This window comes from Pleurodeles waltl, chromosome 10, assembly GCF_031143425.1.
Source record: "Pleurodeles waltl isolate 20211129_DDA chromosome 10, aPleWal1.hap1.20221129, whole genome shotgun sequence".
Taxonomy (NCBI): Eukaryota; Metazoa; Chordata; class Amphibia; order Caudata; family Salamandridae; genus Pleurodeles; species Pleurodeles waltl.
This window is the reverse complement of record NC_090449.1, coordinates 158,165,621-158,190,915: the sequence shown is the minus strand read 5'-3', so window position 1 is coordinate 158,190,915 and position 25,295 is coordinate 158,165,621. Positions and strand designations below refer to the sequence as shown.

General features: G+C 44.3%; 1 protein-coding gene across 1 annotated transcript in view; it reads right to left on the bottom strand.

Moving 5' to 3' along the window:
- MYO15A (myosin XVA) overlaps window positions 1–25,295 on the bottom strand; it is a 761,224-nt gene that overhangs the window by 673,554 nt on the left and 62,375 nt on the right. Inside the window, exon 5 of the mRNA XM_069212299.1 lies at window positions 1,175–1,284. Within this exon, the coding sequence (XP_069068400.1) occupies window positions 1,175–1,284 (110 nt within the window). The remainder of the gene's footprint in view (window positions 1–1,174; window positions 1,285–25,295) is intronic.

Below are 25,295 nucleotides of genomic sequence, written 5' to 3'. Positions count from 1 at the left end.
TACAGAAACCACGGGCATCTAGATATGGCCATCAAAGGAGCATCAGCAACTTGAAGTTAAAGGAAGAAATACTGGAAAGAGCCTCTGGAACAGGGTTATCGTACGCATCATTTCCAACTAGCTAAGTTTATAAGGAGTAGATTTGTGTCTTGTATACCTTTCTTAATGACTGGGTAAATAATTATGCAAAAAGTCGCTGTGTAAATATTTGAGCAATGAAATTACAAAAGATTATGTATAATGTTCAATACACATAATGACAAATATTTTTGACAAATTGAGGCAGGCTAAGGGATTTCACAGAATCAAACTTATCGAGTAAACAAATTAGGAGGGGGGCACAGTTATCAAGGTTCCAGGGACAGCAATGTCACAAGTTAACCACTGATAAATGTTACTAATGATCCTTCTGAATAAAGTAACGATATTTTATCAGTCCTAGAAAAAAATATTTCAGAAAATTAGTTTTAGTCAATTTTGTCTGTATGGCAGCCAGTGCAAGTGATCTCAAGATATGTATCTGATATTAGATCATACTCATGTTCTCCCAGTATAAAGTAAATGTAGAAAGACATTTAAAAGTGTATTGCATATGATCCACTAACAAAACAGTTGCAATGCACGGTTCCTTTTAAATTAGGTTAAGATAAAAATAGATTTATACTGCACTATGTGGTCAAATGGTCTATTGACCCGAGGCTGAGGAGATTTCACTATTTACCCATTTTAATATCATTTATGCGCGTGTCTCTGCTATAATTATCCCACCTGTTCAACAACACGTGTGCAGTAGAGCAGTGTGCCTTTACCACTGCCAATGGGACAAAAGATAGAGGCATTGCTGAGGGTTTAGAAATTTGCACTGAAGGCAGAATTGCCAGAAAGGAATACTATTTAATCTGAAAATAAAAATGACTACAGTTTGGCACACTCATTACATGAAAAAGTTAATTCTTACAGATGCATGTCAGTGGGAGGTAAAGATATCTCAATCAGGAACCCCTCAACATCTCCTTGGCTGGAGTACTTTAAGGTCGACAAGCATGGCATTGTGAAATTGAATCCTCTTAAAATCACAGTTTTCTCACGTGCTTCCCAAAATTCCTAATATTCATCCTTAAATGTGGGCAAGAGACAGACAAAAAATGCAGTAGCTGTAACCTACAATACTTACGGCGGATTTTCACCTAAGGCTCTTCCTTCATACTGCAACACTTGATCGGTTCCATAAATGTTGTACATTGTATAGGGGTTCACTGATACCAGGATACTCCCAATGTACGTCTGAAACACAATGGAAAACCTGTTGTAAAATCATAGCTTAATTCCCACATTGTGCACTTGCCTAGAGAGAGCAAAAAATAAACTATTTAATTTAAATTATCATAAATGTATCCATGAGTGCGTTAATTGAGTCTCAGGCCCTGATTATGGGTGTCTCGGAGTGGAATTCCAGGGGTATTCCATTCCAGGCCACTCTATCTTTCGTGGTGCCTATGGGCCCAGGATAATTGGGCCTGGGAACTCTGGATCTGATCATTTTGGACCCAGAGACACCAGTCCCCGGACTATTGCTTACAGCTGTGAGGCTTCAGGCAGCTGATGTACCTGGTCCTCACCTGCTCTCTAAAGGCAACATAAGGGGAGCAGCATAAAATAACCTCTAACCTACTCAAACCTTCCCTCAGCCCCCCACCCGGTACCGGAAGTTAGGTCTCAAAACATTAAAACATTAGCAACATATTTACCATCTACCTCTAGAACGTGATAAATGCTTGCTATTTTGGGTTATTTTTTTTTTCAACCGGTAGGGGGAAAACATGCAGAATTGGACCCATATTTCTAGGTCTGGGAGAAATAATTTGCAATTTAGCTGCAGGAAGATCAGCAGGGTCCGCCCTTCTAAATCAAACGAACTCATAATAAGGACCTAAGTGTTTTTTCACATCAATTGCCACTTATTTTGTTAAATAGTAATACTGTACGTGAGATACAAGACTTTTTTCTTCTAAAATTTCCAACACTCTTTGGCAAAGTTATTCCCATCGCAGTCTGAATTCAGTTTTTCAGAGATTTTGGAGGGGAACGTTATGTTATGATGGATCCGATTTTCAGTTTAAAAACTCTAAAAATTTGAAATAAATTGTGATGTTTTCACAAACTGATAAGCACTGTGTTAGGGCTGTTTAAAGTAAAATTGTGAGTAGGTTTGTCTGGCCTGAGTTATGTTCCTGTGGCCACTGCTAAGAGCTCCAACTATATTATTGGATATAGAGTTGTTTTATCTTATTTATACAGAAGCATTGTGTAGTTTTCTGCTGCAGTTACGTTCAACATGTATTTTAACCAGGAGGCCTCCCTCACAGTGGCGGAGGGGTGTCGCAGGGGTGGATGCTTATTCATCTACTGGATGAATATTATTCATCTGCTGGCTTAGCCAGCAGTGTGGACAGGGAGGTGCGGGGCTGGGCCACAGGAGGTGGGACAGGGGAGGAGGGGAGAGTGCACTAAGTGTGCATGTGTGTTTGGCAGGCCTTCTCAGTCTGGCCAAACACACATGCGCACTTAGGTTTCTCCAACCTGGCTGTATACACAGCGGGCTGGAGAAACAGCACAGACCCCAGGCTTGTGCCTGAGCGGCAGTCGGAGCTGCTCAGACCAATTCTGACGCAACTTTCATGCTATGTTTAGGATTGCTGGGGAGCCTGTGCCGGTATCCCAGTGAATGCTGGGACACCAGATGAAGAGGAGCTACAAGCGAAGCAGCATGATGTGGCGGAAGGCGGCGATGACGAGGAGAACTGGTGTTTTTTTTTTTTCTGTTTACCCCATCCCCTTTGTCACCCCCGCCCCCCTTGACATATGCGGCGTCTGCCACTGATTTTAACAGTTAATATAAGTGTACCCTCTGTTAACTGGTGTGAGTAGGAAGAACAGCCACAGCTATTGAGAAGAGTTACATCTGTTCCATGTTCTCAGAAATGTTTCATGCTATCCAAAGATGTGGGAGGAGACAAGGTGGTGAGTAGCACAAGAAACAAGCTTATTGGATGTTTAAGAGCCAAGTAATCGTTAAAGCAACCTTTGATCATTGAGTATTGATGAAGCAGAAAATGAAAGACTAACAAATATTCATATATCAGGTAACAAAATCGTATAAGGTAGTATGATTTTAGCAAAGAAAAATAATGTATGTGGGAAAATGTGCCCACAAGGTTGTTCGCCATTATTATAAACGAGCTTAATTAATCATGAAGAATCGACAATGTAGTAAATCAGTCATAATTGCAAATGTATTTTATGATTTTCTTGTTGAAACTGTTAATGCTTAGCTTAAATTTAGCAGAGGCTTTGGCCTAGTTGCCTGGTCTCAAATTTTAACTGCGTGGTTTTCACTTGTATTAACAAAAACGCATTTTTAACTTTAAGGTTGTATTTTTCCAGTAGAAATTACTAATACACTTATCTCAAGGTTTCGTGCTAGGCTAGTTTCATCCCCTTTGAAGCAAGGTCAGTTTCTGCAGGTGCAGACAATAAAGATACTGATATAAAAATAATTGGCAAACTTTGTTGCAACTTGTGTTCCAAGGCTCCAAGGACACCTTATGCATAAATGAGTACTAAGAGAAAGACACTATTCAATGGTCAAAAGGAAGCCACCCTATGAACCCTCCAATGGAAGACCCTGAAGAATTTGGAACGTTTCTTACTTAAACCCACCGGACAAAGAGAATTCAGCCATTTTCTTCGATGCCATTTTGAAGCCAGATTCAAGACGCAATTTTAAATGACACTTTGATGCCTTTTCTCTGTCGCAGAGAAAGAGACTTTAAGAATTCTCACCCTAGAGACTTTAAACTTTAATTTTGCCCTGTCTTGTCCATGCAGTATCTTTTGCCCCATTTCCCTTGCTGCCGCAAGGAAACCTGCTTTACCTTTGCCCCTTTGAAATCTGCCCCATGCTGATCGAACCGGTACCTGAAGGACGAAGACTTACCTTGAATGCTGATTGTATTTGGTAATTATGAAAGGATAATTGTATTATGCATTGTGTTTTCCTTCTTAGGTACCAACTGTTTATTTTGACAGAGCCCAAGCTAGAGGTTTTCTAAATTTGTGTTGACTAAATTCGTTTTGCATGAAGCCCCACATGCCAATGCTAATTAGAAGTTAGTTGAGGTATTCACTTGATGCACCATGTTGAATTGAAATCTTGTTATGCTGACCGATGTATACAATTAGTCAAATTCAGTTGCTTATATTAGTGATTTGCATTGCTATAACCGAGTGCATTATAATCCAGATATTGCGTAAATTGCGTTTCTTCCGTCGCAATGGACAGCTAGTAATGGTCGTATATGTATACCATTTGATTTTAAGACTTACTTATATTGTGTTAGCTTTGTTAATATAGGGAAAATAAACTGATTAACTTTTAGTAAACTGGTGTGGTTATTCATGACTGAAAGGTCATGGTGTGTCAAATACTGATTACTATTGATTCTTGATTGTTGTTTGATCTATTAACTGAGTATTGGGTATTGATAATAATGGTTATTGATTATTGAGTTTGAGTGATCCGACTATTCTTGGATGAGGAGAACCTGTGATGCTATTAATTGTGTTTGACCAATGACTTTGTGTTTCACCACTACGCATATTAGTTGCTCAATGTTCACCAGTAGCACATTATATGTTTTGTTCAGTTTAGCTGCCTATTGGCTTTAACATGGAGTTAACCATTACATTCTGTATTCAGTTCAGCTGCCTATTGGTGAAATGGCATTAGCCATTACTTTCTGTATTCAGTTTAGCCGCCTATTGGCTTTGACATGGCATTAGCCATTACATTCTGTATTCTGCCTATTGGCTTTGACATGCTGTATTCAGTTTAGCTGCCTATTGGCTTTGACCTGGCATTAGCCATTACATTCTGTATTCTGCCTATTGGCTTTGACATGCTGTATTCAGTTTAGCTGCCTATTGGCTTTGACATGGCATTAGCCATTACATTCTGTATTCTGTCTATTGGCTTTGACATGCTCTATTCAGTTTAGCTGCCTATTGGCTTTGACATGATATTAGACATTACATTTTGTATTCAGCTCAGCTGCCTATTGGCTTTGAAATGATATTAGACATTACATTTTGTATTCAGCTCAGCTGCCTATTGGCTTTGACATGACATTAGACATTACATTTGATATTTAGGTTAGCTGCCTATTGGCTTTGACGTGGAGTTAGACATTGCAGTTGAAACATCGCAGATGTCTGTGTTTTTTCAAGCTATGTTTTTCCACAAGATGGACCAAGCTGTTTTCTTCACACCAGACTAGACCTGATAAGAGAGAGTACATTTGGTGTTTTCCTTTCTGCTCAGCCTTGGGAATAGGAGAAGTCTAGGAGATCTGGCCAGTCCCCAAAGGCTTGCGTAGTTTTCCCGAGTCTGAGAGGAGGGGGCACGCTTTTGTAAGGATGACTCTGGGCTGCAGTGAGTTAGATTCGAATCTGCTTGACATCAGGCTGGAGCTAGACGTCAGTTGCCAGTCTCCCGTGTGGGTAGATAATCTCTTTCTCGCAGTTGACCGGAGTCATCAACTTGCAGACCCCAGAAAGATGAAGCTGAAGATAGGTCCTACTTGCTCATACGGTGATGAATTTGGACTTTTATGCTTTGCTTTGAATATATTATATATTTGCTGTGTACATTGCAACTGAGAAGTACTGTGATATATTTTGTTTTCTTGCTGCGACTACTTTGTGCTTGAAATCTACTAATTTGTCTCTCAAGAACTTGTGGGTGGGGAAGAATTAACAACAATAAAGGTCTTCTTTGAACTCAGAAGTGCATTCCAGAGAGGTTCTGTAAGCTCCGATAGGAGATAAGTAGGAAAGCAGAACATTTTGGCGTAGTCAGCAGTCTTGAAAGTCGAATTGTGGATTTCTACGTGCACAATTTAAAAGTGTAATTGGTTTTTGTTGTGTAGAGAATTACAGAAGCACGGCAGACCATGTTTGAAAATGCATGTGTAGTTAAACTGCCTGATGGTGCTGTGAGAAACATGTTTTCTTGCTGTGAAAAAGCATATTTAGAAAATGTGCCTTTTGGAAGCAATGATGTTCCTCTTGCTTTTGACAGAAGGGTTTGGATACTTTTATCTGCTTACAGAAAAATGCAGGAGAGATGTAGGCAGTTAGAACATGAAAATAAGAATTTACGTGAGCAAATTAGCAAGAACACATTAATGCAAGATAATGCTGAAATGTATAAAAATGCTATTTTAGAAGAATCTGTCTTTTCCCATTCCAGTAATGAGGGGGTTAAGACAGCTGTGAGCCAGTCTGAGCCTCCGTGTGAGCCAGGTTTTTTGGCAGTGGAAGTGCATTCCTTAACTGATAACACGGAGAACAGAGCTCAGAATGTGATTTACGAGGTACCATCGCAAAATGCACAAGTAAAACGAAAGATTTTAGAGTTTCTTACTGTTTGCACTAAGCAAGAGACACCGAGTTTCATTAGTGTAGGAAGCTGGCTCTGTATGTGCTATTTCAAAGTAAGGAATAGCATGCACAGAGTCCAAGGGTTCCCCTTAGAGGTAAAATAGTGGTAAAAATAGATAATACTAATGCTCTATTTTGTGGTAGTGTGGTCGAGCAGTAGGCTTATCCAAGGAGTAGTGTTAAGCATTTGTTGTACATACACATAGACAATAAATGAGGTACACACACTCAGAGACAAATCCAGCCAATAGGTTTTTATATAGAAAAATATCTTTTCTTAGTTTATTTTAAGAACCACAGGTTCAAATTCTACATGTAATATCTCATTCGAAAGGTATTGCAGGTAAGTACTTTAGGAACTTCAAATCATCAAAATTGCATGTATACTTTTCAAGTTATTGACAAATAGCTGTTTTAAAAGTGGACACTTAGTGCAATTTTCACAGTTCCTAGGGGAGGTAAGTATTTGTTAGTTTTACCAGGTAAGTAAGACACTTACAGGGTTCAGTTCTTGGTCCAAGGTAGCCCACCGTTGGGGGTTCAGAGCAACCCCAAAGTCACCACACCAGCAGCTCAGGGCCGGTCAGGTGCAGAGTTCAAAGTGGTGCCCAAAACACATAGGCTAGAATGGAGAGAAGGGGGTGCCCTGGTTCCGGTCTGCTTGCAGGTAAGTACCCGCGTCTTCGGAGAGCAGACCAGGGGGGTTTTGTAGGGCACCGGGGGGGACACAAGTCCACACAGAAATTTCACCCTCAGCGGCGCGGGGGCGGCCGGGTGCAGTGTAGAAACAAGCGTCGGGTTCGCAATGTTAGTCTATGAGAGATCTCGGGATCTCTTCAGCGCTGCAGGCAGGCAAGGGGGGGGTTCCTCGGGGAAACCTCCACTTGGGCAAGGGAGAGGGACTCCTGGGGGTCACTTCTCCAGTGAAAGTCCGGTCCTTCAGGTCCTGGGGGCTGCGGGTGCAGGGTCTCTCCCAGGCGTCGGGACTTTAGGTTCAAAGAGTCGCGGTCAGGGGAAGCCTCGGGATTCCCTCTGCAGGCGGCGCTGTGGGGGCTCAGGGGGGACAGGTTTTGGTACTCACAGTATCAGAGTAGTCCTGGGGTCCCTCCTGAGGTGTCGGATCTCCACCAGCCGAGTCGGGGTCGCCGGGTGCAGTGTTGCAAGTCTCACGCTTCTTGCGGGGAGCTTGCAGGGTTCTTTAAAGCTGCTGGAAACAAAGTTGCAGCTTTTCTTGGAGCAGGTCCGCTGTCCTCGGGAGTTTCTTGTCTTTTCGAAGCAGGGGCAGTCCTCAGAGGATGTCGGGGTCGCTAGTCCCTTTGGAAGGCGTCGCATGAGCAGGATCTTTGGAAGGCAGGAGACAGGCCGGTGAGTTTCTGGAGCCAAGGCAGTTGTCGTCTTCTGGTCTTCCGCTGCAGGGGTTTTTCAGCTGGGCAGTCCTTCTTCTTGTAGTTGCAGGAATCTAATTTTCTAGGGTTCAGGGTAGCCCTTAAATACTAAATTTAAGGGCGTGTTTAGGTCTGGGGGGTTAGTAGCCAATGGCTACTAGCCCTGAGGGTGGGTACACCCTCTTTGTGCCTCCTCCCAAGGGGAGGGGGTCACAATCCTAACCCTATTGGGGGAATCCTCCATCTGCAAGATGGAGGATTTCTAAAAGTTAGAGTCACTTCAGCTCAGGACACCTTAGGGGCTGTCCTGACTGGCCAGTGACTCCTCCTTGTTTTTCTCATTATTTTCTCCGGCCTTGCCGCCAAAAGTGGGGCCTGGCCGGAGGGGGCGGGCAACTCCACTAGCTGGAGTGTCCTGCTGGGTTGGCACAAAGGAGGTGAGCCTTTGAGGCTCACCGCCAGGTGTGACAATTCCTGCCTGGGGGAGGTGTGAGCATCTCCACCCAGTGCAGGCTTTGTTACTGGCCTCAGAGTGACAAAGGCACTCTCCCCATGGGGCCAGCAACATGTCTCGGTTTGTGGCAGGCTGCTAAAACTAGTCAGCCTACACAGATAGTCGGTTAAGTTTCAGGGGGCACCTCTAAGGTGCCCTCTGTGGTGTATTTTACAATAAAATGTACACTGGCATCAGTGTGCATTTATTGTGCTGAGAAGTTTGATACCAAACTTCCCAGTTTTCAGTGTAGCCATTATGGTGCTGTGGAGTTCGTGTAAAACAGACTCCCAGACCATACACTCTTATGGCTACCCTGCACTTACAATGTCTAAGGTTTTGCTTAGACACTGTAGGGGCACAGTGCTCATGCACTGGTACCCTCACCTATGGTATAGTGCACCCTGCCTTAGGGCTGTAAGGCCTGCTAGAGGGGTGTCTTACCTATACTGCATAGGCAGTGAGAGGCTGGCATGGCACCCTGAGGGGAGTGCCATGTCGACTTACTCATTTTGTTCTCACCAGCACACACAGGCTTGTAAGCAGTGTGTCTGTGCTGAGTGAGGGGTCTCTAGGGTGGCATAATACATGCTACAGCCCTTAGAGACCTTCCCTGGCATCAGGGCCCTTGGTACCAGAGGTACCAGTTACAAGGGACTTATCTGAATGCCAGGGTGTGCCAATTGTGGAAACAATGGTACATTTTAGGTGAAAGAACACTGGTGCTGGGGCCTGGTTAGCAGGGTCCTAGCACACTTCTCAGTCAAGTCAGCATCAGTATCAGGCAAAAAGTGGGGGGTAACTGCAACAGGGAGCCATTTCTTTACACAAGCCCCCCCCAGCCCACAGGCCAAGAGACTCAGCCAACGCTGGAAGAGTCTTCCTAGTCTGTCAGGCGAGGAAGAGTAGAGGAAATGGCTGGTTTGTTGCAGGGCCTACTCTGCCTTACATCCTCCTGTTCAGGTCATTCCCTCTGGAGAACTGACCCACTTCCACAGTGATAGGACCTAGTCTGAACTGCCTCTTGTCTGTGCTTTTTATGTCTTCACCCATTCTTTCTATTTTGAGGTCCGAGGTATCCACCTCTGCTAATCTTATCTTAGCCAGGGTCACCCCTAGCTTACCCAAAGAGGTTACCCAGAGCTGGAGTAACCCCACCATGACCAACAGGGTCAGGGGGCCTAACTTGTTAGTTGGCATGGGGTCAGACCACCATGCCAAGGATAGTGCAGCCATAAAGGCTAACACCCAGCAGAGGCCACTGACAGCTGTCAGTGCCCAGAACCACACCTTTAGCTCTTCACCTACAAGGGAAGGGGCTAAGTTACAGGCTTCTTTGGGTTCAGGGTGCCTGTCTGCTGTATTAGAGTGGGGGGTTACCACATCTTGTAGTAAACACCCTTCTTCCACTCTTTCTTCTGTTAGCTGGGGAGCCACCCACTCAGGCTTAACAGTTGCCTGACTAGCCAGGACTTCTTGTGGGTCAGGTTGGACTTTATCAGAGCCATTTTTGGAGTTCTCCCCTACTGGAGCAGAATCTCCTTGGCTTGCTGGAACCTTGGCTAAAGGTTGTCCACCTTTCCTACTCTGTTTTCTTTTCTTCTTCTTCTGGGGCCTGCTTGTATTTACTGCAGAGGCAGGACTTCCAGAATCCTTGGGAGAGGACTGGCACTGGACCAGTTCCTCTCTTGAGCTCTGACTAATCTCTGGGTAGTCATTTCCAAGGAGACAATCAAGGGGGAGGTCTGTACTGACTACTACCCTTCTCCAGCTAAGAGTGCCACCCACTTCTATGGGCACTAAAGCCACAGGCCTCTTAGTGACCCTGTCTAGGCTAACTCTTACCCTGGCAGTCTCACCTGGGATGTACTGGTTTGAGAGCACCAGCCTGTCATGCACAATAGTGTGACTGGCACAAGTGTCTCTCAGGGCAGTGGTTGGGATTCCATTCACCAGTAGGTGGTGGAAGTGTCTACTTCCCTCTGGAATCTCCAACTCACCTGTTGGGCCCTGTTTCCAGTTGAAGGCTAGGAAGACCTCCTCATCTGAGGAGTCATCTCCCATGGCTACACTGGTTACCCCAGGAATTTTGTTCTGGGGTTTGTTTTTGGGACAAGAAGTGTCCTTGGTGTGGTGCCCAGACTGTTTACAGTTGTGGCACCATGCCTTAGTGGCATCCCAGTTCTTACCCTGGTACCCACCTTTGTTTTGGGTTGTGTCCTGGGGCCCACCCACCTGTTCTGGTTTTTGGGGGCCTACAGAGGACTCTTTTTCTTGGTTTCTAGTGTTACCCACTTTCTCCTGGGGAGTTTTTGTAACCCCTTTCTTTTGGTCACCCCCAGTGGAAGTTTTGGTTACCCTAGTCTTGACCCAGTGGTCTGCCTTCTTTCCCAATTCTTGGGGAGAAATTGGACCTAGGTCTACCAGATACTGATGCAACTTTTCATTGAAGCAGTTACTTAAAATGTGTTCTTTCATAAACAAATTATAAAGCCCAACATAGTCACACACTTCATTTCCAGTTAACCAACCATCTAGTGTTTTTACTGAGTAGTCTACAAAATCCACCCAGGTCTGGCTCGAGGATTTTTGAGCCCCCCTGAACCTAATTCTATACTCCTCAGTGGAGAATCCAAAGCCCTCAATCAGGGTACCCTTCATGAGGTCATAAGATTCTGCATCTTTTCCAGAGAGTGTGAGGAGTCTATCCCTACACTTTCCAGTGAACATTTCCCAAAGGAGAGCACCCCAGTGAGATCTGTTCACTTTTCTGGTTACACAAGCCCTCTCAAAAGCTGTGAACCATTTGGTGATGTCATCACCATCTTCATATTTTGTTACAATCCCTTTGGGGATTTTTAGGATGTCAGGAGAATCTCTGACCCTATTTAAGTTGCTGCCACCATTGATGGGACCTAGGCCCATCTCTTTTCTTTCCCTCTCTATGGCTAGGATCTGTCTTTCCAAAGCCAATCTTTTGGCCATCCTGGCTAACCGGATGTCCTCTTCACTGGGGCTATCCTCAGTGATTTCAGAGGTGTTGGTCTCTCCTGTGAGGGAACCAGCATCTCTGACTATTATTTTAGGAGTCAGGGTTTGAGGGACCCTGTTCTCCCTAGATAGGACTGGTAGGGGGGAATTTTCCTCCAAGTCACTATCCTCTTCCTCTGAGTTGCCACCCTCAGAGGGGTTGGCCTTTTCAAACTCTGCCAAAAGCTCCTGGAGCTGTATTTTGGTAGGTTTGGGGCCCATTGTTATTTTCTTTATTTTACAGAGTGACCTTAGCTCCCTCATCTTAAGATGGAGGTAAGGTGTGGTGTCGAGTTCCACCACAGTCACATCTGTGCTAGACATTTTGCTTCTAAAAGTTGGAATACTTTTTAAGAATCTACAACTGGTTCTAGAATCTAATTCAAACTTTTACAAACTTTTAAACTCTAAAAGAAATGCTAAACAGGATCTAACACAAGGCCCTAGCAGGTCTTTTAAGAATTTAGAAAACTTTTCAAATTGCAAAAATCAATTTCTAATGACAATTTTGGAATTTGTCGTGTGATCAGGTATTGGCTGAGTAGTCCAGCAAATGCAAAGTCTTGTACCCCACCGCTGATCCACCAATGTAGGAAGCTGGCTCTGTATGTGCTATTTCAAAGTAAGGAATAGCATGCACAGAGTCCAAGGGTTCCCCTTAGAGGTAAAATAGTGGTAAAAATAGATAATACTAATGCTCTATTTTGTGGTAGTGTGGTCGAGCAGTAGGCTTATCCAAGGAGTAGTGTTAAGCATTTGTTGTACATACACATAGACAATAAATGAGGTACACACACTCAGAGACAAATCCAGCCAATAGGTTTTTATATAGAAAAATATCTTTTCTTAGTTTATTTTAAGAACCACAGGTTCAAATTCTACATGTAATATCTCATTCGAAAGGTATTGCAGGTAAGTACTTTAGGAACTTCAAATCATCAAAATTGCATGTATACTTTTCAAGTTATTGACAAATAGCTGTTTTAAAAGTGGACACTTAGTGCAATTTTCACAGTTCCTAGGGGAGGTAAGTATTTGTTAGTTTTACCAGGTAAGTAAGACACTTACAGGGTTCAGTTCTTGGTCCAAGGTAGCCCACCGTTGGGGGTTCAGAGCAACCCCAAAGTCACCACACCAGCAGCTCAGGGCCGGTCAGGTGCAGAGTTCAAAGTGGTGCCCAAAACACATAGGCTAGAATGGAGAGAAGGGGGTGCCCTGGTTCCGGTCTGCTTGCAGGTAAGTACCCGCGTCTTCGGAGAGCAGACCAGGGGGGTTTTGTAGGGCACCGGGGGGGACACAAGTCCACACAGAAATTTCACCCTCAGCGGCGCGGGGGCGGCCGGGTGCAGTGTAGAAACAAGCGTCGGGTTCGCAATGTTAGTCTATGAGAGATCTCGGGATCTCTTCAGCGCTGCAGGCAGGCAAGGGGGGGGTTCCTCGGGGAAACCTCCACTTGGGCAAGGGAGAGGGACTCCTGGGGGTCACTTCTCCAGTGAAAGTCCGGTCCTTCAGGTCCTGGGGGCTGCGGGTGCAGGGTCTCTCCCAGGCGTCGGGACTTTAGGTTCAAAGAGTCGCGGTCAGGGGAAGCCTCGGGATTCCCTCTGCAGGCGGCGCTGTGGGGGCTCAGGGGGGACAGGTTTTGGTACTCACAGTATCAGAGTAGTCCTGGGGTCCCTCCTGAGGTGTCGGATCTCCACCAGCCGAGTCGGGGTCGCCGGGTGCAGTGTTGCAAGTCTCACGCTTCTTGCGGGGAGCTTGCAGGGTTCTTTAAAGCTGCTGGAAACAAAGTTGCAGCTTTTCTTGGAGCAGGTCCGCTGTCCTCGGGAGTTTCTTGTCTTTTCGAAGCAGGGGCAGTCCTCAGAGGATGTCGAGGTCGCTGGTCCCTTTGGAAGGCGTCGCTGGAGCAGGATCTTTGGAAGGCAGGAGACAGGCCGGTGAGTTTCTGGAGCCAAGGCAGTTGTCGTCTTCTGGTCTTCCGCTGCAGGGGTTTTTCAGCTGGGCAGTCCTTCTTCTTGTAGTTGCAGGAATCTAATTTTCTAGGGTTCAGGGTAGCCCTTAAATACTAAATTTAAGGGCGTGTTTAGGTCTGGGGGGTTAGTAGCCAATGGCTACTAGCCCTGAGGGTGGGTACACCCTCTTTGTGCCTCCTCCCAAGGGGAGGGGGTCACAATCCTAACCCTATTGGGGGAATCCTCCATCTGCAAGATGGAGGATTTCTAAAAGTTAGAGTCACTTCAGCTCAGGACACCTTAGGGGCTGTCCTGACTGGCCAGTGACTCCTCCTTGTTTTTCTCATTATTTTCTCCGGCCTTGCCGCCAAAAGTGGGGCCTGGCCGGAGGGGGCGGGCAACTCCACTAGCTGGAGTGTCCTGCTGGGTTGGCACAAAGGAGGTGAGCCTTTGAGGCTCACCGCCAGGTGTGACAATTCCTGCCTGGGGGAGGTGTGAGCATCTCCACCCAGTGCAGGCTTTGTTACTGGCCTCAGAGTGACAAAGGCACTCTCCCCATGGGGCCAGCAACATGTCTCGGTTTGTGGCAGGCTGCTAAAACTAGTCAGCCTACACAGATAGTCGGTTAAGTTTCAGGGGGCACCTCTAAGGTGCCCTCTGTGGTGTATTTTACAATAAAATGTACACTGGCATCAGTGTGCATTTATTGTGCTGAGAAGTTTGATACCAAACTTCCCAGTTTTCAGTGTAGCCATTATGGTGCTGTGGAGTTCGTGTAAAACAGACTCCCAGACCATACACTCTTATGGCTACCCTGCACTTACAATGTCTAAGGTTTTGCTTAGACACTGTAGGGGCACAGTGCTCATGCACTGGTACCCTCACCTATGGTATAGTGCACCCTGCCTTAGGGCTGTAAGGCCTGCTAGAGGGGTGTCTTACCTATACTGCATAGGCAGTGAGAGGCTGGCATGGCACCCTGAGGGGAGTGCCATGTCGACTTACTCATTTTGTTCTCACCAGCACACACAGGCTTGTAAGCAGTGTGTCTGTGCTTAGTGAGGGGTCTCTAGGGTGGCATAATACATGCTACAGCCCTTAGAGACCTTCCCTGGCATCAGGGCCCTTGGTACCAGAGGTACCAGTTACAAGGGACTTATCTGAATGCCAGGGTGTGCCAATTGTGGAAACAATGGTACATTTTAGGTGAAAGAACACTGGTGCTGGGGCCTGGTTAGCAGGGTCCTAGCACACTTCTCAGTCAAGTCAGCATCAGTATCAGGCAAAAAGTGGGGGGTAACTGCAACAGGGAGCCATTTCTTTACAATTAGCTTGTTTGATTTTTGGAAACAGGATAGCCCTCATCTGAGTGAAATCCTAACACTTTGGTATATGGTCACTAGGAAAAAATATAAGCAGCTGCGCGCTTGTGATTTGGCAAATTAAATAATAATGACTTTAGGTTTTTGCGCAGTGCAAGAGGGAAACACTGATTTACATGTAAATCAGGAACAGGGGAAGAAAAGAGTGCCCCTAGCTAGGATCATACACTGGATCTGGTGCTTGCAAGACAGGGCTAGAGTACCACAGGTAAAAGAGTCACCAGTGAAATTGAGTGCACCATTTGAATTCGTGTCCCCTGAGGATAAAAAGCATGTTTGTTTGACTAATGATTCATTGACTGAAATGTTGTTTTCTAGCGCAGGAGAAGGAACAGTGTTGTACAATGTGTGTCAGACTTTAAAGCAAGAGCTGTTTGAGATGTGTCATTTTTACGCTGATTCTTGGTTCACTGCCAATGGTTTAGCCGTTTGGTTTTCCACATGGCTTGTACATAACTGGTTCAATTCCCTTGCAGATGTTAAAGAGAAAAATTCAGAGAGAGGAGTGTTCACCCAGAATTCTGACTTAGTGGGGATGGCTAAGTGGGTGCACCAGAAATGTGAACAGCTGGGAGAAAAAGCCACTTATAGGTGGGCAGAGATGAGAGAGATGCACATTCCCCTAGATTTGATAAAAACTTTGCAGCACGCACAAGAGAAATCCGTCCCACAAACAGTCACAGAGCAGTTGGGGAGAGGAAAGTTACCAGGACAGATATGGCTAATTGATCAGGTTTTAGGGCGAGTGACTGCTGCAGATTACCAAGGAGAAATCTAAATTATGCTGATAACTAGAAAATAATTTGATTCATTCATACAAATTGGAGACAGAATGGCCCAACTTGTCAAAAATGCAGTGAATGGAGGTTTGGTAAAGAATGAGTCTGCCCAAGCCCTTCTGACAGTGCAAGAAAAGGGAAGCTGTGGTGCAGCAGATAAAAACCTCAGTGCTGAGGGAGGGTTGAAGCCCCAGATGACCCTCCAGAACCTGCAGAAATTATAACAAAGGGCCCTAAAAACGTCCTGCTGACTACAATACAGGGAAAGGAATAGGAAGGGCACATTTCAAATGACAAATGTTATTTGCAAGAAAAGTCATACTTTTTTCTTTTGCAGATCCTACCACGTTTCGCCACTGTCCCTGAGTGTGCTGTGTGGTCCCCCTTCGGGTGTGTGCGTGTGGGGTCGGGGAAGGGACCGAACCCCCAACCTGAACCTGATTGAGTAAAGTACAAGCACCATGGATCCATTTTGCGCAACTGGCGCCTTCAGTTCAAGTTCAACTTGTTTGATTACATTCTTCCACTTGAACTAAGCAACCTTAACAGTTAACTGTCTGTATTTTTTCAAGTGGAACTCTGACTTTCACTTACCTTCCAGCAAACCTTTCAGGTAGACTGTGCACCTTTACATGAGTAGTACTCATGCTACATCTAATTGCTATTTTAGAGACACTATTATCTCATTCAGAGTATGAAAGTTTCAGTCTTTTCTGTGTAGATGTAGCTGATGTGAAAGGTTATGAGATCTATATGTTAATCCACTTCCATTGCTTTACAGTGATTGCTTTTATCATTCAAATCTGACTTGCTGATAATGTTTTTTTTTGTGTTGATGTTTTTTGTTTGTTTGTTTGAAACAAGAGATATGTAAAACAAAAATTCATTGGTCATAGGATGGAATGTGATGCTATTAATTGTGTTTGACCAATGACTTTGTGTTTCACCACTGCGCATATTAGTTGCTCAATGTTCACCAGTAGCACATTATGGCCCTCATTCTGACCCTGGCGGTCTTTGACCGCCAGGGCGGAGGACCGCGGGAGCACCGCCGACAAGCCGGCGGTGCTCCAATGGGGATTCCGACCGCGGCGGTAAAGCCGCGGTCGGACCGGCACCACTGGCGGGGTCCCGCCAGTGTACCGCGGCCCCATTGAATCCTCCGCGGCGGCGCAGCTTGCTGCACCGCCGCGGGGATTCCGACCCCCCCTACCGCCATCCAGATCCCGGCGGTCGGACCGCCGAGATCCGGATGGCGGTAGGGGGGGTCGCGGGGCCCCTGGGGGCCCCTGCAGTGCCCATGCCACTGGCATGGGCATTGCAGGGGCCCCCGTAAGAGGGCCCCTAAATGTATTTCACTGTCTGCTGCGCAGACAGTGAAATACGCGACGGGTGCAACTGCACCCGTCGCACAGCTTCCACTCCGCCGGCTCGATTCCGAGCCGGCTTCATCGTGGAAGCCTCTTTCCCGCTGGGCTGGCTGGCGGTCTGAAGGAGACCGCCCGCCAGCCCAGCGGGAAAGTCAGAATTACCGCCGCGGTCTTTCGACCGCGGAACGGTAACCTGACGGCGGGACTTTGGCGGGCGGCCTCCGCCGCCCGCCAAGGTCAGAATGAGGGCCTATATGTTTTGTTCAGTTTGGCTGCCTATTGGCTTTAACATGGAGTTAGCCATTACATTCTGTATTCAGTTCAGCTGCCTATTGGTGACATGGCATTAGCCATTACTTTCTGTATTCAGTTTAGCCGCCTATTGGCTTTGACATGGCATTAGCCATTACATTCTGTATTCTGCCTATTGGCATTGACATGCTCTATTCAGTTTACCTGCCTATTGGCTTTGACATGATATTAGACATTACATTTTGTATTCAGCTCAGCTGCCTATTGGCTTTGACATGATATTAGACATTACGTTTTCTATTCAGCTCAGCTGCCTATTGGCTTTGACATGACATTAGACATTACATTTGATATTTAGGTTAGCTGCCTATTGGCTTTGACGTGGAGTTAGACTTTGCAGTTGAAACATCGCAGATGTCTGTGTTTTTCCAAGCTATGTTTTTCCACAAGATGGACCAAACTGTTTTCTTCACACCAGACTAGACCTGATAAGAGAGAGTACAATTGGTGTTTTCCTTTCTGCTCAGCCTTGGGAATAGGAGAAGTCTAGGAGATCTGGCCAGTCTCCAAAGGCTTGTGAAGTTTTCCCGAGTCTGAGAGGAGGGGGCACGCTTTTGTAAGGAGGACTCTGGGCTGCAGTGAGTTAGATTCGAATCTGCTTGACTTCAGGCTGCAGCTAGACGTCAGTTGCCAGTCTCCCTTGTGGGTAGATAATCTCTTTCTCGCAGTTGACCGGAGTCATCAACTTGCAGACCCCAGAAAGATGAAGCTGAAGATAGGTCCTACTTGCTCATACGGTGATGAATTTTTACTTTTATGCTTTGCTTTGAATATATTATATATTTGCTGTGTACATTGCAACTGAGAAGTACTGTGATATATTTTGTTTTCTTGCTGCGACTACTTTGTGCTTGAAATCTACTAATTAGTCTCTCAAGAACTTGTGGGTGGGGAAGAATTAACAACAATAAAGGTCTTCTTTGAACTCAGAAGTGCATTCCAGAGAGGTTCTGTAAGCTCCGATAGGAGATAAGTAGGAAAGCAGAACAGAACCCAACTCGGTTAAAAGGTTTATCGATCTCCAGCGTGTCCAAGTACAAGAAATGTATAAAGACTGGACGCGCTATCAGTAGATGGTAGCAGAGATTGATGGTTTCACCCTTTGGGACCCCATCCGAACAATAGACGGAGTCAAGTTAGAATTTTCTTTGATAAAACAAGTTGGAGAGATGATGATGCCCTAAAATCCCCAATTACTTTCCCGGAATCTCAGAGCTTGCGAATGGAGGAAATGGAGGTGTGAGAATGTTTTCGCCGTTTCTAGTGACAGTATGAGTGAAGTTAGGGTTTCGTGCTTGCACAGCTTATACCGCAGATGAATTGTGAAGTTTGTGAGGATTTTAGGGGGCTATGAACCCCAATCAAAAATTTTAGAGGAGTGATACTCCAAAAGTGTGAGAGTAGGGAAGTCGTCGAAACTTCATATGTGTGTAGCGCTTTGTGCAGGAAAAATTGGCCACGTGGTTGTTGATGTTGAGACGGGCCCTGCGAGGTCAAGAGACTCCGGAGTATGTTGAACAGTGTATGAGACACTTGATTGATGTTGTAATCTGTTCGGTTTAGTAGGTTGATCGGGCGTAGTCAACAAGTCAGTATAAATATTGAGGAATGAAAGAACATTTTCGACTTTGAGATTTGACGAATTCTAAGGCACGCTAGAATAGTTCATTGATCAATTGAGAGTAAAGTTTGCGGGTCAAATTTTGCTTACGAAAGTGGGAAACCGAGAAAGATGGAATAACTGCTGAGGCTAGTGAAAAATCCCTAAGGTTTCTGAAGCGATTGTATTACCCTTCCTGTAGTAAACCAACATATTTGTTTTCTTCTTTTTGGTTAGTGCTCGCGATATATTGCAGAAATTAGTTCTGAGTGAAGCTGAATGAAGGAAGGCAAGCCGCAAGACTTTGTCAGCCGCAGTGTGTGGGTGTGACGTCACTAGGAGCCGCGCTGGGATAGTTTGGTTGGTGAGAAGGGTCGCGCATGGATTGGACGCAGTCCGTGAAGCGCAATTGGTGGGGAAAGGCAAGCGATGAGTATTCCGGGAATTAAAGTCACTTATTGATTCAATTCTTTTAAAGAAAATAAAAGACGGAAAGATTACATTTTTCAAAGCACTTAAGAGTGCCTTGAGGGGAGATGTATATATTAAAGCAAATGTAGGAGAAGAAACACCGCCTGAGGGTACACCAGCTTACATCATGATTGAAGAAAAGGGTGTCGCACCATGTCTTTGGTTAAAGCAATGGTGTAAATTAACAGAAAAGCATGGAAGTGTAGCGTTCCCTATCCACGAGTTGTTTAATCTAAGAGTTTTGGAGAATCTAAGATTTGCGCTATACGACATGAAAGTACCTCCAAGACCAGCACAGTTTGAAGCATTAGCAATTTGGGAGCAAATGGCTAGAAGGCAACAACAAAAGAAATTTGAAACAAGAGTGAGAAAAGTAGAAAAGACACTAGCGGATGCTAGATGGGATAGTACTCAAAAGGTTTGGAGATCAGATATATTGCAGGGAATTAAATTGTTTCCAGCAATTACTGATGAATCAGAGATTGAAGGAAGGAAAGCTACCTATAATACAAACAGGAGTCAGTCCGGAGATAGAGAAAACAAAAGAAATTCGAAAAGGTCAGACGAATCAGACGATGAGGAGTTAATTCTGCAATTGCTAAAAGACCGCCCGCCACCATATGTGGAAAGCGAAAATGGCCCAAGCACTAGTACTCCCCCTCCAGAACTAATACAGGGTACTGTGACACCGAATTTGAGAATATCGCAGAGGCAAGGTAGTCCCAATATGCCTTTTACACCAGAAATACCACAAGTTCAGAAAATATATCCTGACGTGGCGAAATTGAAACCTGTCAATGATTATCAGCCACAGGTTCAAAGACGCTATTGTGATGAGCATAATTTGGAAATGACTTCTAGTTTAATGGCACAGGGAGGACAGAATTACCAAAGACCGACATTGATTCAAGCCGAATCAACACAAATTTTGATGCCTCAAAAGCAGATGCAAGAAGTTCCAAAATACATTCAAATAGCAGAAAACCAGTTAGACATGCCAGCAATGATGAACCATAAGGTGGGAATTAACATGCCACAGAATTCGGGGAACAGACAGGATCCAGATGCAATATCTCTGCCTATCAGTGTAGGTCCGCCAGTACCATTGTATATACAGGCAAAGCCGAATGTATGCGACCAAGGGGTAATGACACAAAATGAGACAGGAAGGAGATTCACAGAAAATACTCAAGAAACAACTCCTGTAGGAACACTGCTAAATAGATCGGGGTCTTTGTTGGAATTTAGTCCAATTCCAGCTTGTGCCCCGTCGAAGAATATTTTAATAAAATAAGATTGGGCATGGAAGCAGATGAACTAGTAGAGGGAACTATGGGTTTGAACAGGTTAGAATCATACACAGAAGAAGAGCTGATATACATTTGCCATAGAATTACAAGAGAAGTAAGCAGCATACATAGGAGGTTACAAGAAATTGCAGATAGATACAAAGTAGACATAGGTAAAACCAAACACTTGAGCAAAAGTTACAGGTTAGACTTTGAGATAAAAGATTTTGAACATATGAGGTCTGCAGGAATGAAAACACACCTTAAAGAGATACTGCAAAGCGCGCAGGTTTGGAGATGTCTAGACAAGTGGGAGAGCAGGTGGGTTAAGAAAAAGGATAAGAAGAAAGAAAGTACCCCAGATCGGAATGAGAAAGCACAACAGAATGATGATCTTATAACGATGTTACCAATGAGAGAAACAGCAGGGGGAAAGCTTGTCCGTGTACCATGGCACAGGTGTGATATTCAATCCTTTACGGATGACTTCCCTAAATTAAGAGAGAAACCGATCGAATGGTATCAACAAACAGATAGATTTGTGAAACTCGCAAAATGTCTTTGGGAAGACCTGAATACTTTATTCGAAATTGTAGTTCCGGCAGATTTGTGGGAAGATTGTAAAAGGGCTGTAGGTTGGCCAACAAGTGAACCAGAAAGAGATAGGGACACAGGTGCACCATCGCCTACGGTAATGAGTTTATATCATAAGGTGATTGAGCATTTAAAAACAAAAGTTGCGTCGAAAAATGTGGATTGGCAGAGAATTTACAGAACAGCACAAGAAGTTAAAGAGTCAATACATGCGTACTATGAGATTGTTGAAAGCATTTAAAAATTACAGTGACACGGAAACGATTGAGGCAAAGAACATGCTCCATTTTGTGTTCAGATTTGTGGAAGGATTGAGACCTGAAATCAGCCAGATGATCAAAATGCATTTGATTTGTTGGCAGTCAAAATCGATCGATGAGGTGTTGAACTATGCAAAATACTGCAGTGATGAGATTGAGACAAAACAGAAAAGGTTGAAAGAAAAAGTGATGGTGATACAGATTAGAGCAGCTCAGACAGGTTTGCAAGGTTTGCAAGGTTTCCAACAACAGTTGCCGCAGCTGCAACAGCAGGGAAATGCTATGTTTCAGCCACAAATGAGAGGCAGAGGCCGAGGAGGTTTTGTGAATAATGGTCCTGATTTAAATACTGTTGTGATTCAAAATGGTATACAGGCAATGAAGAAGGTGATGCCATGTCACACATGCGGAATCGTCGGGCATTGGAAACGGGAGTGCCCAATGTTGGTGCAGGAAGGTGTAGGTCAGCAAAACAATGATGCCAATACATTTCAGAATATGAGAGGACCGAAATTGAGAGGTCCAAATCCAAATTTCCAAAATAATGTAAATCAGATGCAGGGTTTACAACCTATACAACAACAGCAGGTGCAAATGCCCCGTGTACAAATGGCACAGTTGCAGCCAATGCAACAGCAGTTCCCTATGGTATCTAATCAGCAAATGCAAATACCCTTAGCACCAATGAATCAGCAACAAGTAATGCTTCCTTAACAGGTCACGGGTCAAGTAATGAATCAAAATGACACAGTACACCAATTCCCGTTACACAGTGAGAATGGAATAAACAATGTATCGGAGAGAGAAAGTTCAGATGAGGAGGGAAATTGTATGCTTGCAGCATCTTTGGAAGTTGATCAAAAGGGACCATATGTGGAAGGAAGAGTTATGGGTCACAGCGTTTCATTTCTGGTTGACACAGGAGCTACACGCTCTACAGTTAGAAGCATCGAAGTACCAAATTTGCCACTGTCAGGGAGAACAGTTCAAGTAGTGGGAGTAGCAAATAGGTATCTGACAAACCCAATTACAGATCCAGTGCAAGTTAGAATTGGTAACTTTCAAGGGTCACATAAATTTGTGGTGTGTGACTCGAGTCCGATATCCCTATTACGGAGAGATTTATTGTGCAAATTGGGATGCTCGATTATGTGCTCAGTGACAGTGATGAGGAAGAAGAGGACAGTTTAGGAGGGGACGAAGTGGAAACTGTTGATGAAGAGTACCCCCTGATTACTCTTTATCCAATGCTCACTGAAGCAGATATTCCTGCTGAGTTACAGGAAACGGTTGAAAAGGAAGTGTGGGATATGACAGGGAAAGAAGTAGGATTGGTTAAAGGAGCAGAACCAGTGAAAGTGACTGTAAAACCTAATGTAAATTTTCCTCAGACTCCGCAATAACATATGTCGCAAGACACTCTCATGAAGTCGCCCAACTCATTGACGAGTTTGTGAAACAGGGAGTACTGAAAGAAAGAAGTACTAAGTAGTCCATGTAATTCACCAATCATGGGACTAATAAAACCAAGTGGAAAGGTCCGAATTGTTCAAGATTTGAGAAAAATAAATGACATAATAGTCAAGTGTTGTCCCGTGGTACCAAATCCAGCTGTGATAATGTTTTAAATTCCCTGTGATGCAGAGTGGTTCTCAGTCATCGACTTGTCACAAGCATTCTTTTCTGAGCCTCTTCATGAGGACAGACAATTTCTCTTTTGCTTCAAATTCCTAGACAGAGTCTACAGTGGGGGTCGAATTCCTAAAGGGTTTTCGGAGTCACCATCAATTTTCAATCAGATTTTAAAGAAAGATTTGGAATCATTGGAATTACCTTTTGAATCAACCTTAGTGCAGTATATTGACGATTTACTGATCGCATCCAAGACAGAAAATGACTGTACGGTTGACACTATTGCCTTATTGAACCATTTGGGAAGGAATGGACACAAAGTGTCTCCTTCAAAATTACAATTTTGCCAGAAGAAAGTGAAATATTTGGGTCACCAAATAGAGAAAGGGTTGAGGAGAATCATGAAAGAAAGAATAACAAGTGTACTTCAAATGAGTCCACCCAAGACAAGAACAGAGGTGAGAAATTTTTTGGGAATGGTGAGCTACTGTCGCCAATGGATTCCCAATTTCTCAACTCTAGCCAAACCTTTACTGAAACTGACCCAGAAGGATGCGCTGGATGAAATAGTGTTGAAAAGAGATGAAATGGATGCTTTTATTGAATTAAAGGAATGCATGTGCAGAGCTCCAGCTTTAGGTATGCCTGATTACACGAAGCCGTTCACATTGTTTTGTCATGAACGTGATGCATGTTCCTTGTCTGTCTTGACCCAAGCCCATAGTGGCATAAACAGACCAGTAGCATATTTTTCAGCTACTTTGGATCCAGTCGCAGCAGCCTTACCAGTAGCAGCAGTTGGAATAAGCCTAAATCAGAGTGAAGGAATAGTGATGGGACATCCTTTAACAGTTATGGTCCCTCACTCTGTCGAAATACTTTTGACACGTTCCCGAACACAGCACATGACCAGTGCTAGGCTTAGAAGGTACGAGACAGTAATTTTGGGATCACCCAATGTGCAGCTGAAAAGGTGCACTATGTTGAATCCAGGAACCTTGTTTCCCAGTGAAAATGTTGAAATTGAGAACGCCGAGAACATCGAGCACGACTTGTCTTCAGGTGACTGAATTTTGTACTAAACCAAGACCTGATATCAAAGACACCCGATTGGAAGAAAATGATCAAATTATTTTTGTTGATGGTTCATGTTTGAGAGACGCACTAGGAATATTGAAAGCAGGATATGCTGTATGTACAATAACAGGTGTTCTGGAAGCATCTTGGCTTCAGGGAGTTTACTCTGCACAGGTAGCGTAACTAGTAGCCCTTACTAGAGCTTGCCAACTATCCGCATTAATGAAAGTCACCATTTACACTGACAGTCAGTACGGATTTGGAATAGTGCATGATTTTGGACAATTGTGGTCACAGAGAGGCTTTATGACCTCTTCAGGATCACCAGTGAAAAATGGTGAAAGAATAAGAGAATTGTTACATGCCATCCAGTTACCAGGAGAAGTAGCAGTGGTAAAATGCAGTGCACACTCAAAATCACAAGACTTTGTTTCTTTGGGAAATGGATATGCAGATCAAGTCGCAAGGTTTTGCGCATTGAACTGTATATTGCTCAGAGACTAATGGAACCTAATAAATGAGCCAGAACTTGAACCAAGTGAAGCCTTTGCTCTAAAATTTGTAGATACAATCGAAGAATTGAAATTCCTACAAAAGAATGTTAGTAAGGATGAGAAACTCTCATGGAGCAAATTACAATGCGTAAAGAAACCAGATGATTTGTGGGTTTCAAGTGAAGGGAGATTGGTTCTGCGAGACAGTCTTTTGATGCAATTAGCCAGGTTGTATCATGGAAAAGCCCACCTTGGAAGGGATGCCATGATTAGACTATTCAAAATTGATTGGTTTAATCCCAAATTCCGTCACGTTGCTGAAGCAGTTTGCCATAGTTGCGTCATTTGCCAACAAATAAACGCAGGGAAGGGAACAGTAGTAAATGTGAGCCACATTGGAAGAGCAGGTGGGCCATTCAGCAGGATGTAAATGGATTTCATTGAGATGCCTATGCATGGAGGCTTGAAATATGTGTTGGTGATTGTGTGTATTTTTAGTCACTGGATTGAAGCATACCCTACATGCAGAAATGACAGTCTCACAGTCGCAAAACTACTTTTGAGAGAACTAATACCACGTTTCGGATTCCCGATCTCTTTAGAATCAGATAGGGGAAGTCAGTTCAATAATGAAGTAATCAAATTATTGTGTGCAGCACTGAACATTGAACAAAAAT